Below are 13,618 nucleotides of genomic sequence, written 5' to 3'. Positions count from 1 at the left end.
GGAGGAAACGGAAAGTAACATTGTCAAAAAAATTTTATACCATTTTACTACTTAATCTTTGATAGTTCTAAAAGATCTAGTTATGTGAGAAAGTTTCATCATCTGCTGGCTAATCATTTCTCCACAGAAAAAGAATCCAATCTGTCATTTTTCTTTTATGACTCCCCTACAAATCTAAAAGAACAATGCGATTTTTAGATAACAAATTATTACTCGTAAGATCAGATATTACTTAAAAGCAAGTAAGATTTATAACCCCAATAATTTTTAAAATTTAGATATGAATGACTTATTATCAACCACCTACTAATGGCTATGTTCAATTTCTCAAATGGAAATTTAAAAAATCACCATATTAAGATGATACTAATTAGGCAAGGCTTTAACTAACTCTGTAATGATGCCATTTTAAATTAACTTTAAAAAATGAGTGTGATCAAAAAAAATCCCACAAAAAAAAAGGAAAAAAAGCCACAACAAATAAGTAGTTAAGTTTCAATTTTTAAAATTTGGAGGAAAAGACAAATTGAGTAGGTATTTTACAGGGGAAAAAACTATAGAAAGCAAAGTTACCCATAACCAGAGACTCAACAACAGATATTCATTATTTATCTAGAATCAAAAATAACACTTTCCAAATAAATAACTTTTCTAGGTAACTGATCTTTAATGACAAAATGTTTCTCTTATACTTTAAATTGTATTTCATAGTGTTTCTTTTCACTTACTCTTCCAAGAAACTCAATGGCAATTATTTCAGGTTCTAAAAACTTGGTTTTTTTTTTTACACTTAATCATTAATGCTGTGATACTGGGGAGACTTTAAGTATATACACTTTTAAAGTTTTTCAATCAAAAACACTCTGTGACTGTCACAAAGTCATCTGATGTATCTTATTGGCTTATCCATGTTTGTCTTTCAAAGCATCCTGATTCTTCCCTTTCCTTCTTTAGATATTTTTAAACCGGTTTGACTTGAAATCACTTTTATCATGTCCAGAATCTGGATTGAAGAGTAGGACATGAGGGAACTCTACTATAAGTATAGTACACAGGGATTAGGCATTTCAAATTTATATCTGTTTTCAATACTTAGACTGTTTTATGCTTATTTTGAGTTTTCAGCTAGGCTCTTGTTATTGGATAAGTAATATAATGCTATAGTCTGAAGATTTAAGTAAAATTGATATTGGAACACAGTTACCAGGCATATATTTATTATCATAAACCATATTTATATAGTACATAAAAATTTACAATATAGTAAATTTATATTTATGTACATCTTTATTTAGTACATAAATATGTACTAAATACTATAAACAAATATGCACTAAATATATAAATATATTATATATAAATATAAATAAATATATTTATTTAGTGCATATTTATATTGTACATAAAAAAAGTCATAGTCTCATTAACTAAGTAACCAAATTTATTCAAGAATGAGGATCTAATTCTCATCTTCCCATTTCTTTTTAAAATGTACTAAAGTTAAACACTAAGAACAAAGCGACAGATTTACAGCACTAATACTCTGATGAAAAGGTAAAGGAGTTCTCAGGTTACTTTATCTAAGCAGTAATAAGGCCAAGAAAGATTCCAGTTCATTCAATTTATTTTAAAGATGTCCACTTACTGAAAAGAAGTAATATTAAACAAGAAGTAGTGTTTCTGCTTGGCCATAAACACCTATCTCTTAACTGTAGTCTACTATCCTGTGGAATAGTCTGATACAAAAGATTATAAATTCTTAACCCTGGGGATTTCCAAGAGAAGATCTCTCCCCTGGATTATTTAATCATTTACTTATCTGAGGGAATATGATTATGTTACTTGAAGTTCCATTTCAGTTCATCCAGCCATTGTGTCTGATTTTTTAACCTGTTCTCTTTCAGATCAACTCATCCATTTCTTTCAAATGTTTTCAATATAACCAAGAATGACAAGGACATTATAATCAACCATATATGTGAAGCGGACTAAAGATGAAGTGAAAAAAAGTGAAAGTGTTAGTCACTCAGTCATGTCCGACTCTTTGTGACCCCATGGACTCCGTAGCCCGCCAGGCTCCTCTGTCCACAGCAATTCTCCAAGCAAGAAGACTGGAGTGGGTAGCTATTTCCTTCTCCAGGACAGCTTTCCAACTGAGGGACCAGACCTGGGTCTCCTGTATTGCAGGTGGATTCTTTTCTCTCTGAGCCACCAGGGACTAAAGATGGTTATTAGTAAGTTAAGAATTTTCACCTCAGACTTTAAAATAGGGTCAGTAAACTCCATCCAAGGGACTAAATTCAACCCACAGATTATTCTGGCAAATAAAGTTTTACTGAAACACAGCCACGTCCATTCACTGATGTATTGTCTATGCCTGCTTTTACACTATAATGAGAGTCAAGTGGCAAACAATCTGGCCCACAAAGCCTAAAAAATTTACTATCTGGCCTGTTGCAGAGAATGTTTGCTGATCTTTGCTTTAAGGGTTTCAGAAACAAAACTGTGAATAACATTCACCTACATTTGATTAACTTCACCACTTCCAAATGGTTTGAATGAGTCACCAGCGTTCCGTTCACCTATAAAAAAATGAAAATAGTGTGTGTCAGATACATTCTAATTGATACAATGGATAAACTGACTTTAGGAATTGTTATACACAATACAACCAATTATAATATAGTAAACAAGGCTATATTAAAACGTGTATATTTCTCTGCTGCTGCTAAGTCGCTTCAGTCGTGTCCGACTCTGTGCGACCCCATAGACGGCAGCCCACCGGGATCCTCCATCCCTGGGATTCTTCAGGCAAGAATGCTGGAGTGGGTTGCCATTTCCTTCTTCAATTTATTTCTCTAGCCCTCAGTTTATGCATATTTAGATTGCTTACAAGTTTTCAACATGATAAAGCTTAAGTAAATTTTCCTATATACATATCACTTCACATTTGAACACCATTTCCAAAGATAAGTTCCTAAAAATAAAACTGTGGTCCAAGTTTATATACTTTCTAAAAATATGTAACTTTTGATACACATTCACCAATTTCCATCCAAATAGGTTTTACCTAATTTATAAGAGTAGCCATGGTACAAGTCCCAAACTATATCAAATGTGTATTAGCAGTTTTTAAAATTTCTGACAAGCAAATATATTTTAACCTATCATTTAATTTCTATCTCTTTACTATCAGTGAGATTGGACATACCCCATTGATATATTATTTATTTCAATTACTCTGGGGAATTGCCTGATAAAATTCTTTGCCCATCTTTCTATTAGACTATTTATTCTCTTGTCAGTAATTTAAAAGTGTTCTTTATAGTATAGTAGATTCTATAATATGTTTCAAATATTTATTTCCAGATAGTTCTTTGCAAATATGTTCATGGTGTCTTTTCCTGTATGGTAATTTGATTTTAAGTAATCACATTAGTCAGTTGCCTAATAATCAGTGACTAATCCATACTTACTCTACTGATCAAAACTCAAGGCCTGTTTCTGGACTCTCTATTGTGTTCCACAGACAGATCCATATTTATACTACAGTCACTTGCTTCGAATTAATCTACACCATCTCACCTCCCATTTACCTCTTCCCATAATACCTTTGCAAAATTTCTTTAGAAGAAATAATCATTTGGAAGTTTGACAAGGAATGGCACACCTCCCAAATTTATTAATAAATTATGAGAATTTCTTGCTAAGAGATTAATTTGGAGAAATAAGATCTTTACAACAGTGAGCTACTCTCCTGACAAGGACACACATGACTCTATTTATTCAAAACTTTTATTATGCTTTTCAGTAAAGGGTAGCATTAATATTAAGATAAATGAAATAAATTTTTATTGTCAATAAATCCATCACCTATAACGTGCAGCTTTTAATAAAAATTCAAGCTAAAAAATTAAAATATGGCTAGTATATGCTGCTTTATATTTCTATCACAAATTTCATAAGTCTTTTCCTTACCTTGATGATTCGATCACCTGTCTGTACTCCAGCCCGCATGGCTGCTCCATCTATAATAGAAATTAATTCTTAAAATGCAATTCATTTACATTCACTGACAATCTTCTCAAAAGAGAAGCATGGAACAAAATGGTTAAAAACATGGATTGTAAGGTCAGACAGACAAGGTCCAAATTCTGCTTCTGTCACTCACTAGCTGGGTAATCATGGTCACATTTTATGTTTTTTTTTTTCCCCCCACTCTAAGCCTCAATATCCCCTGTAAAATGGAGATTAAAAAGTACCAAAGTACCCCCCTCAAATTACAGCAACTAACATAAAGGAAGTATTCAATATATGGTAATATTGCAGTAGTATAAGATATTATAGTGATTTGAGGGGAAAAGATGGATATTTTTGAGTCTACGACCATTTCTTTAATCTACCACTACCTAAATATCTCTGGTACCATGAAGAAAAAAAATTAACACAAACTTCCAAAACATATAAGAACTTTTTTCTTTCCATAAAATATAAAAGGAAATCAACTGGGATAAATTCATGCCTATAACTAACACTAAAGACAAATCTAGTACAGTAAGGCCATATGACCTATAATGTACGTGATTATTTTATTCTAAGCAATAGACATTTTTTAAGCTTTTCTATTCTTACTCTGCTTGCTCCCAGTGACAAGACTGTTTTTTAAAAATGCCTTGCCTTCTTTGACAGACTGTACGAACACTGGATTGTCTCCACTGACCGTCAGCCCAAATCCATTGTCATCCTTCTGGATGATCACACAACGCTGAACAAGACCTGCATAAGAACCACAGGGTAAAGAGAGAAGGAAAGAGAAAACAGAGAAAAAAAATTCAATAATCATATTAGTAGTAATGAACTGTATTCCACCTGGAGAAACACAAGGTAGCACATGAAACCCATGTGAAAAATAAAGAGCACTAATCCCATAAGCAAAACAAACACAAGAATATCACAGAGTCATATATATTGGTTTCTCAAAGGAAAGGTAGAGTAGAATTGCTCCAGGATTAAAAATAGCTAAGGCGAACTGGAAAAGGTAAAGTATTAGAGAGAAGACAGATGGAAGCCCATTCAAGTCTATGCAATTTATTTGTAATATAAAATTCTACCCCTACTTCCTTGTGTTTTTAAGTGCTCTAAATGGTATTTAAACCCAAGACAATCGAACATTCTGGGACATTAGGCTAGGAGCAGCCCATGGTAAACTCTAGAGAAGTTCATTATTACTATCAAAAAAACATATTGAGAAAAGCAGACTATTAAAAAGAAAGGAATGCTTAGAGAGCACCTGTGGCTCTTCTGAAAAGTCCAAAGCAAAGAAACACTTTGGCGTACAGAAATAATAAAAAGAAAAGACAGTAGAAAAGATAAAAGAACTTGTGAGCTTCACCAGCTCTTTGATTTCCTTCATATACTTACCTGATTGCTACAGAGAATTTGTTTTCCTTCCAGTTAAACAGCAAACAAAAATTGTCAACATAAGGTGAGAGAAAGAAGACCACAACCAAAGAACAGGGATAAACCAGAACCCTGGTTAGTGCCCAGGGCTGTTTCTATCAAAGAGCAAGACTGGGAGATCCCAAACTCTGTGTTAGCCAAAGGTTTCATATATACTTCCAGCTTTACAGGATCTAAATGCCTCACCAAAAATGAATGTATAAAAACAATATATAGAAATAACACATGTATAATGATGACTGGCAAATAAAAACTCCTTCAAAATTAAGATTTTTATACAAAGAGGCATCATCTTTTAAATGAGTGTGATGTAAAAAACAAAGAAAGTGCTGAAGGCTGCACGTTAATGAATATACAAGCATATTTCTTGCTATTAATGAAATGACAGAAGTACCAGCTTCCCTGGTGGCTCAGATGGTAAAGAAAGTGCCTGCGATGAGGAAGCGCTGGGTTCGATCCCTGGGTTGGGAAGATCCCCTGGAGGAGGGCGTGGCAGTCCACTCCAGTGTTCCTGCCTGGAGAATCCCCTTGGATAGAGGAGCCTGGTGGGCTACAGTCCATGGGGTTGCAGAGTCGGACACGACTGAGTGACTAAGACAGCACACAGGAGCCTATTACAGATGACAAACTAGAATAACTGCATCCCTGAATGGAAAAGAGGAACCTTGAACCTTAATTTATTAACTTACAACAAACCACGAACCTTAAGATAAAAGCTAAAACTTTTCATGAGAACACATAGGAACAAATCTTCAAGAACTTAGGACAGGCAGAGAGATCTTTTAGGATGCAAAATGCACCAATCATAAAGTAAAAACCCAGCAAATTGGATTCAAAATTTTAAATAGTTGCTTTCCTAAAGACACTAATAAGAAAATGAAAAGGCAAGCCACAGACTGGGAGAAAACATTTGTAATACAAATTACTGATAAAGCACTTGTATCCAGATTCTTATTTTTTTAAAAAGTAACTCTACAATCCAGTATTGGAAGACATATTTGAAAGGGACAAAAGATTTGAATAAACACATCACACACAAAGATGCACTGGTGGCCAATAAGCACATGAAAAGGTACTCAATATCTGCTGCCTTCAGGAAAATGCAAGTTAAAACACAATGAGACACCACCATATACTAGTTCAGTTCAGTTCTCAGTTGTGTCCAACTCTTTGCGACCCCGTGAACCGCAGTACCTCAGGCCTCCCTGTCCATCACCAACTCCCAGAGTCTACCCAAACCCATGTCCATTGAGTCAGTGATGCCATCCAACCATCTCATCCTCTGTCGTCCCCTTCTCCTCCTGCCCTCAATCTTTCCCAGCATCAGGGTCTTTTCAAATGAGTCAGCTCTTCACATCAGGTGGCCAAAGTTTTGGAGTTTCAGCTTCAACATCAGTCCTTCCAGTGAACACCCAGAACTGATTTCCTTTAGGATGGACTGGATGGATCTCCTTGCAGTCCAAGGGACTCTCAAGAGTCTTCTCCAACACCACAGTTCAAAAGCATCAATTCTTCAGCGCTCACCTTTCTTTATAGTCCAACTCTCACATCCATACATGACTACTGGAAAAACCATAGCCTTGACTAGACGGACCGTTGTTGACAAAGTTGTCTCTGCTTTTTAATATGCTATCTAGGTTGGTCATAACTTTCCTTCCAAGTAGTAAGCGTCTTTTAATTTCATGGCTACAATCATCACCATCTGCAGTGATTTTGGAGCCCCCCAAAAGAAAGTCAGCCACTGTTTCCACTGGTTCCCCATCTATTTGCCATGAAGTGATGGGACCGGATGCCATGATCTTAGTTTCCTGAATCTTGAGCTTTAAGCCAACTTTTTCACTCTCCTCTTCCACTTTCATCAAAAGGCTCTTTAGTTCTTCTGCACTTTCTGCCGTAAGGGTGGTGTCATCTGCATATCTGAGGGTATTGATTATTCTCCTGGCAATCTTGATTCCAGCTTGTGCTTTCTCCAGCCCAGAGTTTCTCATGATGTACTCTGCATGTAAGTTAAATAAGCAGGGTGACAATATACAGCCTTGATGTACTCCTTTTCCTATTTGGAACAGTCTGTTGTTCAATGTCCAGTTCTAAGTGTTGCCTCCTGACCTGCATATAGGTTTCTCAAGAGGCAGGTCAGGTGGTCTGGTATTCCCATCTCTTTCAAACTTTTCCACAGTTTGTTGTGATCCACACAGTCAAAGGCTTTGGCATAGTCAATAAAGCAGAAATAGATGTTTCTCTGGAACTCTCGTTTTTTCGATGATCCAGTGGATGTTGGCAATTTGATCTCTGGTTCCTCTGACTTTTCTAAAACCAGCTCGAACATCTGGAAGTTCACGGTTCACATATTGCTGAAGCCTGGCTTGGAGAATTTTGAGCATTACTTTACTAGCGTGTGGGATGAATACAATTGTGTGGTAGTTTGGGCATTCTTTGGCATTGCCTTTCTTTGGGATTGGAATGAAAACTGACATTTTCCAATCCTGTAGCCACTGCTGAGTTTTCCAAATTTGCTGACATATCGAGTGCAGCACTTTCACAGCATCATCTTTTAGGATTTGCCAATAGCTCAACTGGAATTCCATTACCTCCACTAGCTTTGTTCGTAGTGATGCTTCCTAAGGCCCACTTGACTTCACATTCCAGGATGTCTGGCTCTAGGTGAGTTTGAGTGATCACACCGTCATGATTATCTGGGTTGTGAGGATCTTTTTGGTATAGTTCTTCTGTGTATTCTTGCCATCTCTTCTTAATATCTTCTACTTCTGTTAGGTCCATACTATTTCTGTCCTTTATTGAGCCCATCTTTGCATGAAGATATCTCCCTTGGTATCTCTAATTTTCTTAAAGAGAACTCTAGTCTTTCCCATTCTACTGTTCTCCTCTATTTCTTTGCATTGATCACTGAGGAAGGCTTACTTATCTCTCCTTGCTATTCTTTGGAACTCTGCATTCAAATGGGAATATCTTTCCTTTTCACCTTTGCTTTTCACAGCTATTTGTAAGGCCTCCTCAGACAGCCATTTTGCTTTTATGCATTTCTTTTTCTTGGGGATGGTCTTGATTCCTGTCTCCTATACAACGTCACAAACCTCTGTCCATAGTTCATCAGGCACTCTGTCTATCAGATTTAGTCCCTTAAATCTACTTCTCACTTCCACTGTATAGTCATAAGGGATTTGATTTAGGTCATACCTGAATGGTCTAGTGGTTTTCCCCACTTTCTTCCATTTAAGTCTCAATTTGGCAATAAGCAGTTCATGATCTGAGCCACAGTCAGCTCCCGGTCTTGTTTTTGCTGACTGTATAGAGCTTCTCCATCTTTGGCTGAAAAGAATATAGTCAATCTGATTTTGGTGTTGACCATCTGGTGAGGTCCATGTGTAGAGTCTTCTCTTGTGTTGTTGGAAGAGGGTGTTTGCTATGACCACTGTGTTCTCTTGGCAGAAATGTATTAACCTTTGTCCTGCTTCATTCTGTACTCCAAGGCCAAATTTTCCTGTTACTCCAGGTGTTTCTTGACTTCCTACTTTTGCATTCCAGTCCACTATAATGAAAAGGACATCTTTTTTGGGTGTTAGTTCTAGAATGTCTTGTTAAGTCTTCATAGGTCCGTTCAACTTCAGCTTCTTCAGTGTTACTGGTCGGGGCATAGACTTGGATTACTGTGATATTGAATGGTTTCCCTTGGAAACGAACAGAGATCATTCTGTCATTTTTGAGACTGCATCCAAGTACTGCATTTCAGACTCTTTTGTTGACTATGATGGCTACTCCATTTCTTCTAAGGGATTCCTGCCCACAGTAGTAGATATTAATGGTCATCTGAGTTAAATTCACCCATTCCAGTCCATCTTAGTTTGCTGATTCCTAGAATGTCGACATTCACTCTTGCCATCTCCTGTTTTACCACTTCCAATTTGCCTTGATTCATGGACCTAACGTTCCAGGTTCCTATGTGATACTGCTCTTTATAGCATCAGACCTTGCTTCTATCACTAGTCACATCCACAACTGGGTGTTGTTTTTGCTTTGGCTCCATCCCTTCATTCTTTCTGGAGTTATTTCTCCACTGATCTCCAGTAGCATATTGGGCACCTACCGACCTGGGGAGTTCATCTTTCAGTGTCCTATCTTTTTGCCTTTTCATACTGTTCATGGGGTTCTCAAGGCAAGAATACTGAAGTGGTTTGCCATTCCCTTCTCCAGCGGACCACATTCTGTCAACTGTCCATTAACAGAAAAATAGATTAAAAAAAAAAATAGTCTTATATCCATTACAATAAAATACTACTTAGTAAGGAAAAAAAGGAAGGAACTACTCACACATGCAACAAATATGGATCACGTTAAGCAAAAACATCACGTTAAGCAAAAAAGGAAGATACAAAAGACTATAAATATTACATGATTCCAATGTAGAACAAGCAAAGAAGTCAACTATAGTAACAAAAAGCAGATTAGTGGTTGCCTAGGGACAAAATGGGATGGAGAGGTAAGAATGACTGCAATGAGATATATGAAACAACTTTTTGGGTTGATGGAAATGTTGTATATCTTAATTAAGGTAATGGTTGTATGAATATTTATCTGTCAAGACTTACTGAATTGTATACTTAATATGAATGCATTGTACTTTATGTAAATTGGATCTCAAAGAAGTTAACTTTCAACTTTAAAAAAAATGAGACCTCAATTCTTGAGTCTACCAAGTACTAAACAATATTTGAATTCATAAATTCACCACTCTTCCAAAATAGGAAACTGTAATGTGGGCAGAGGAAAGATAACCCATCAGAATTTAACCATTTTTCTTTTGTTTAATGTTGCTTCCTTCAAGTAATTAGGAAAAATTCTAAATAGAATTGAGTATGAATACATAAAATCAGGGAAAAAGACATTCTTTCTTATAATTTCTAGTACACAATACAATAAATATAAGTATCAGAGAATGCTGTTTTACAGGAAATTTTAAAAATGCAAACCCAGCTTTAGAAACATAAAGTATCTGATGAGCTTCTTTACAGTCATTTGAAATATCAAAATAAATTAGATATTTTGAATTTTTGAATATCTGAAGTCAAGACAGTTGCAACACTGAATATGTATTTTTTCATGCTATAACTATCCCCTCCAGTTATCTCATCTCACTTCCAAAGGGCTGAAAATCAGTTGAGTTAGAGGATTCTAATATTGATGTTTGCTTGCTAAGCCACTGATCTTCTTAAGCAGACTCCCTTTCAGATTCCTGTAGAAAATCGAGTGCTTGTACACAATGAGAGGAGTAATGGAGGTTAAGAGTTTGCTATATTTGTGTATTTCACTTGAATATAATGAACCTAAAGTCTCTAGCTTAAAATACTAAGGGGTCATAAATGTGAGTTATTACTTTATTATGATTAGGGGTGAGTTGCCCTTGGATTTTCCTGCTCAGAAATATATTATTTATCTATGCCATCAATTAAAAATCATTTAAAAATACTTTTGTATCAACGAACTCATATTATTAATGTAAATAATACTTAGGAGAGTCAATCCTCATTTATGTCTTTGTCTGAATTTTGTTTTAATAGACCAGCGAATTACTTTGAGATTGGTTAGGGAATATGGAGATTTTACAGAGCTTCTTGTAATAACTTTAGAAGATGAGAGACAGTAAGAAGGCCTCAAGAAACAAATCATCTTCTCTCATAAAATTTTTCCTAAATATCAAGACTGGGTTAGGTGCCCCATTCTACCTACCACTGCACCCTCTGTTTACTCTTGGAGCATCTTTACCAGTCACAAGTGATTTGCATTTATCCTCTTATTAGATTACATACTTTTAAGAATTCAGGGGCGCTACCTTGTTTACAAACTTATCTCAGGACCTGGTGTATGTTCTGGAATAAAAGGAAATGTTTAAAATTGCTAATGAATTAATGAATATCAGAAGTACACAGGAGTCTAGCTGCTGCTGCTGCTAAGTCGTTTCAGTCGTGTCCGACTCTGTGCGACCCTATGGACAGCAGCCCACCAGGCTCCTCTGTCCACAGGATTCTCTAGGCAAGAATACTGGAGTGGGTTGCCATTTCCTTCTTCAACAGGAGTCTAGAGATGGATGGAAACTTAGGAAGGGAGGTGATCAGAGATAAAAAAAAAATACCAATACACAGTTAATTTTAGCAAATATACTTAGGGTCCTAATAGACTGCTAAGTATTGAAAAAAATATATTAGGGTTACTTCAGAATACTGAAAACCTGTATTCTCCAATTCAAAATTGTTCAGTGTGATAACTTTGATTTCCCCTTTGATTCTACATTAAAAGGAATAGATAAAGGGCAAAGAAGAAAAAGCAATGTGCACATCATATTCATCTCTTTCTTCTCCTTAACACCATTATACTGTCCACTTATTATTAAGTTCATCTACCAGTCTGAAATTCTGACATACTTGAACATCTAAGAATTACTAGGCCACCAAAGCCAAAAAGAAAACACACGTACATAGCCAATTCAGGATCTATGGAATTCAAATGATTGAAATGTTCTACTTATTGTAGACTAGGTGATTTAACCCACCACAGAGGATAAATTCCACTAAGTACTAAACAGTATTTGAATTCACAAATTCACCACTCTTACAAAATAGGAAGCCACAGTACTGACATCACCAGTACTAACTTGTCGTATTTTTGAAATGTCCTTTTTGACAAAAAGCATTTACTTTTTTGGGCAAATTTGTATTAAGCATCTACTAGTTATTTAGCACTGTAATCAGTAGGTGTTATGAGCAATACAAAACTATTAGGAGTCTTTGCTCTCAAAGAACTTAAAATCTTGGTGGGGAAGGATAATGAAGAAACAAATAGGGCAGCAATGGCAATGTCTAACAATATAATAAAATAACAGGCCCAATATGTTATTAAAGAAGGGCGAGATTTAAAAAATGGACTCCTAATTACAGAATGTCTATTTCCAAATTTTCTTAACTAAAAAAAAAAAAACCTTTGACCATGTTAACTTTTTCTGGTTGTTACAAACATATATTGCCCATGGTTTGTTTGCTGTTTGCTGGTTATTTGTCTAATTCCCTTATTCTCTGGTATAAACATTATTAATTATAATCACCATACAAATGTGTTTATCTCTGAATACAAGTTTTTATAAGGTCACAAAATGACTTTAATATGAACCGTAACCAAGTACTTTGTATGAAGACAGGCAGAGAGAGTGTTCAACAAGTAAGGTAATGATGTACGGCAAAAACCATTACAATATTGTAAAGTAATTAGCCTCCAACTAATAAAAATAAATGGAAAAATAAATTTAAAAAAAGAAAAAAAAATTTGAGATTTAGTCACAGGAATATTTCTTTACTCTGTCTTTAGTGCCATATGAAGATTTTTTTTCGCATAACTATTTATAACTGCATATGGAGTGCTGGTAATCAAGTGCACATCTCTATTATCATACTTACAAAAAAGGATTTCTTCTGTACCAGACTGTGAACTTCTAGAAAGCAGGTATAGTCTCCTATTACCTTTTAATCTATCCCTTATCATAGTACCTTGCGTATAATCAGTGCTCAATGAATATTTGCTAATTTGAACTTATTTTATAAATATAGCATACTCAAGTCATTTTTCAAGAAAAAGTAAAATCATATCCCTGAAAACTATGTGAAGTGAGGAAATACTTCTATACAGACACCAACCTTCTGCCCTGTCTAAATTCTAACTAACCTGATTCTCTATCTACCCTAAAATAACTCTAGTTACAAATAAGTGTTTCCTTTTTTCTGGTCTTTTAAGGAATATGGTATTTCACCTGGAAGCTGATAATAAATGTCATGCTTCATATTATCAGTGAAGTAAAAGTAGACAGTCTATCAAATTTATGTAAATATTATCCTTTCCTAATTTTTTCCCCTTTATAAACAAAAGACATGTTTTCCTGTTAAAATATTGTGGCTTTTTTTTAATCCTTTTTTACTGAAGTACCATTAAGTTACAAATTCTGTTAATTTCAGGCATACAGCATAGTTAAACAGTGTTTTTGCAGATTATATTCCATTACAGGTTATTATAAGATAATCAGTATACTTCCCTATGTTATAGAGTATATCCTTGTTTATCTATTTTATATATAGTACTTTGTATGTATTAATTCCATACC

General features: G+C 35.1%; 1 protein-coding gene across 6 annotated transcripts in view; it reads right to left on the bottom strand.

Annotated features, from left to right (window-relative positions):
• ARHGEF12 (Rho guanine nucleotide exchange factor 12) overlaps positions 1 to 13,618 on the bottom strand; it is a 149,832-nt gene that overhangs the window by 54,879 nt on the left and 81,335 nt on the right. For all 6 annotated transcript variants that reach the window (XM_043482301.1, XM_043482298.1, XM_043482299.1 and 3 more), the window contains 3 exons: positions 4,678 to 4,776; positions 3,979 to 4,028; positions 2,525 to 2,582 (listed from right to left, as the gene is read on the bottom strand). In XM_043482301.1, coding sequence (XP_043338236.1) covers positions 2,525 to 2,582; positions 3,979 to 4,028; positions 4,678 to 4,776 — 207 coding nt within the window. The remainder of the gene's footprint in view (positions 1 to 2,524; positions 2,583 to 3,978; positions 4,029 to 4,677; positions 4,777 to 13,618) is intronic.

Source organism: Cervus canadensis, chromosome 11, assembly GCF_019320065.1.
Source record: "Cervus canadensis isolate Bull #8, Minnesota chromosome 11, ASM1932006v1, whole genome shotgun sequence".
Taxonomy (NCBI): domain Eukaryota; kingdom Metazoa; phylum Chordata; class Mammalia; order Artiodactyla; family Cervidae; genus Cervus; species Cervus canadensis.
The sequence above is the reverse complement of the archived record's forward strand: the minus strand, read 5'-3'. Positions and strand labels throughout refer to the sequence as shown.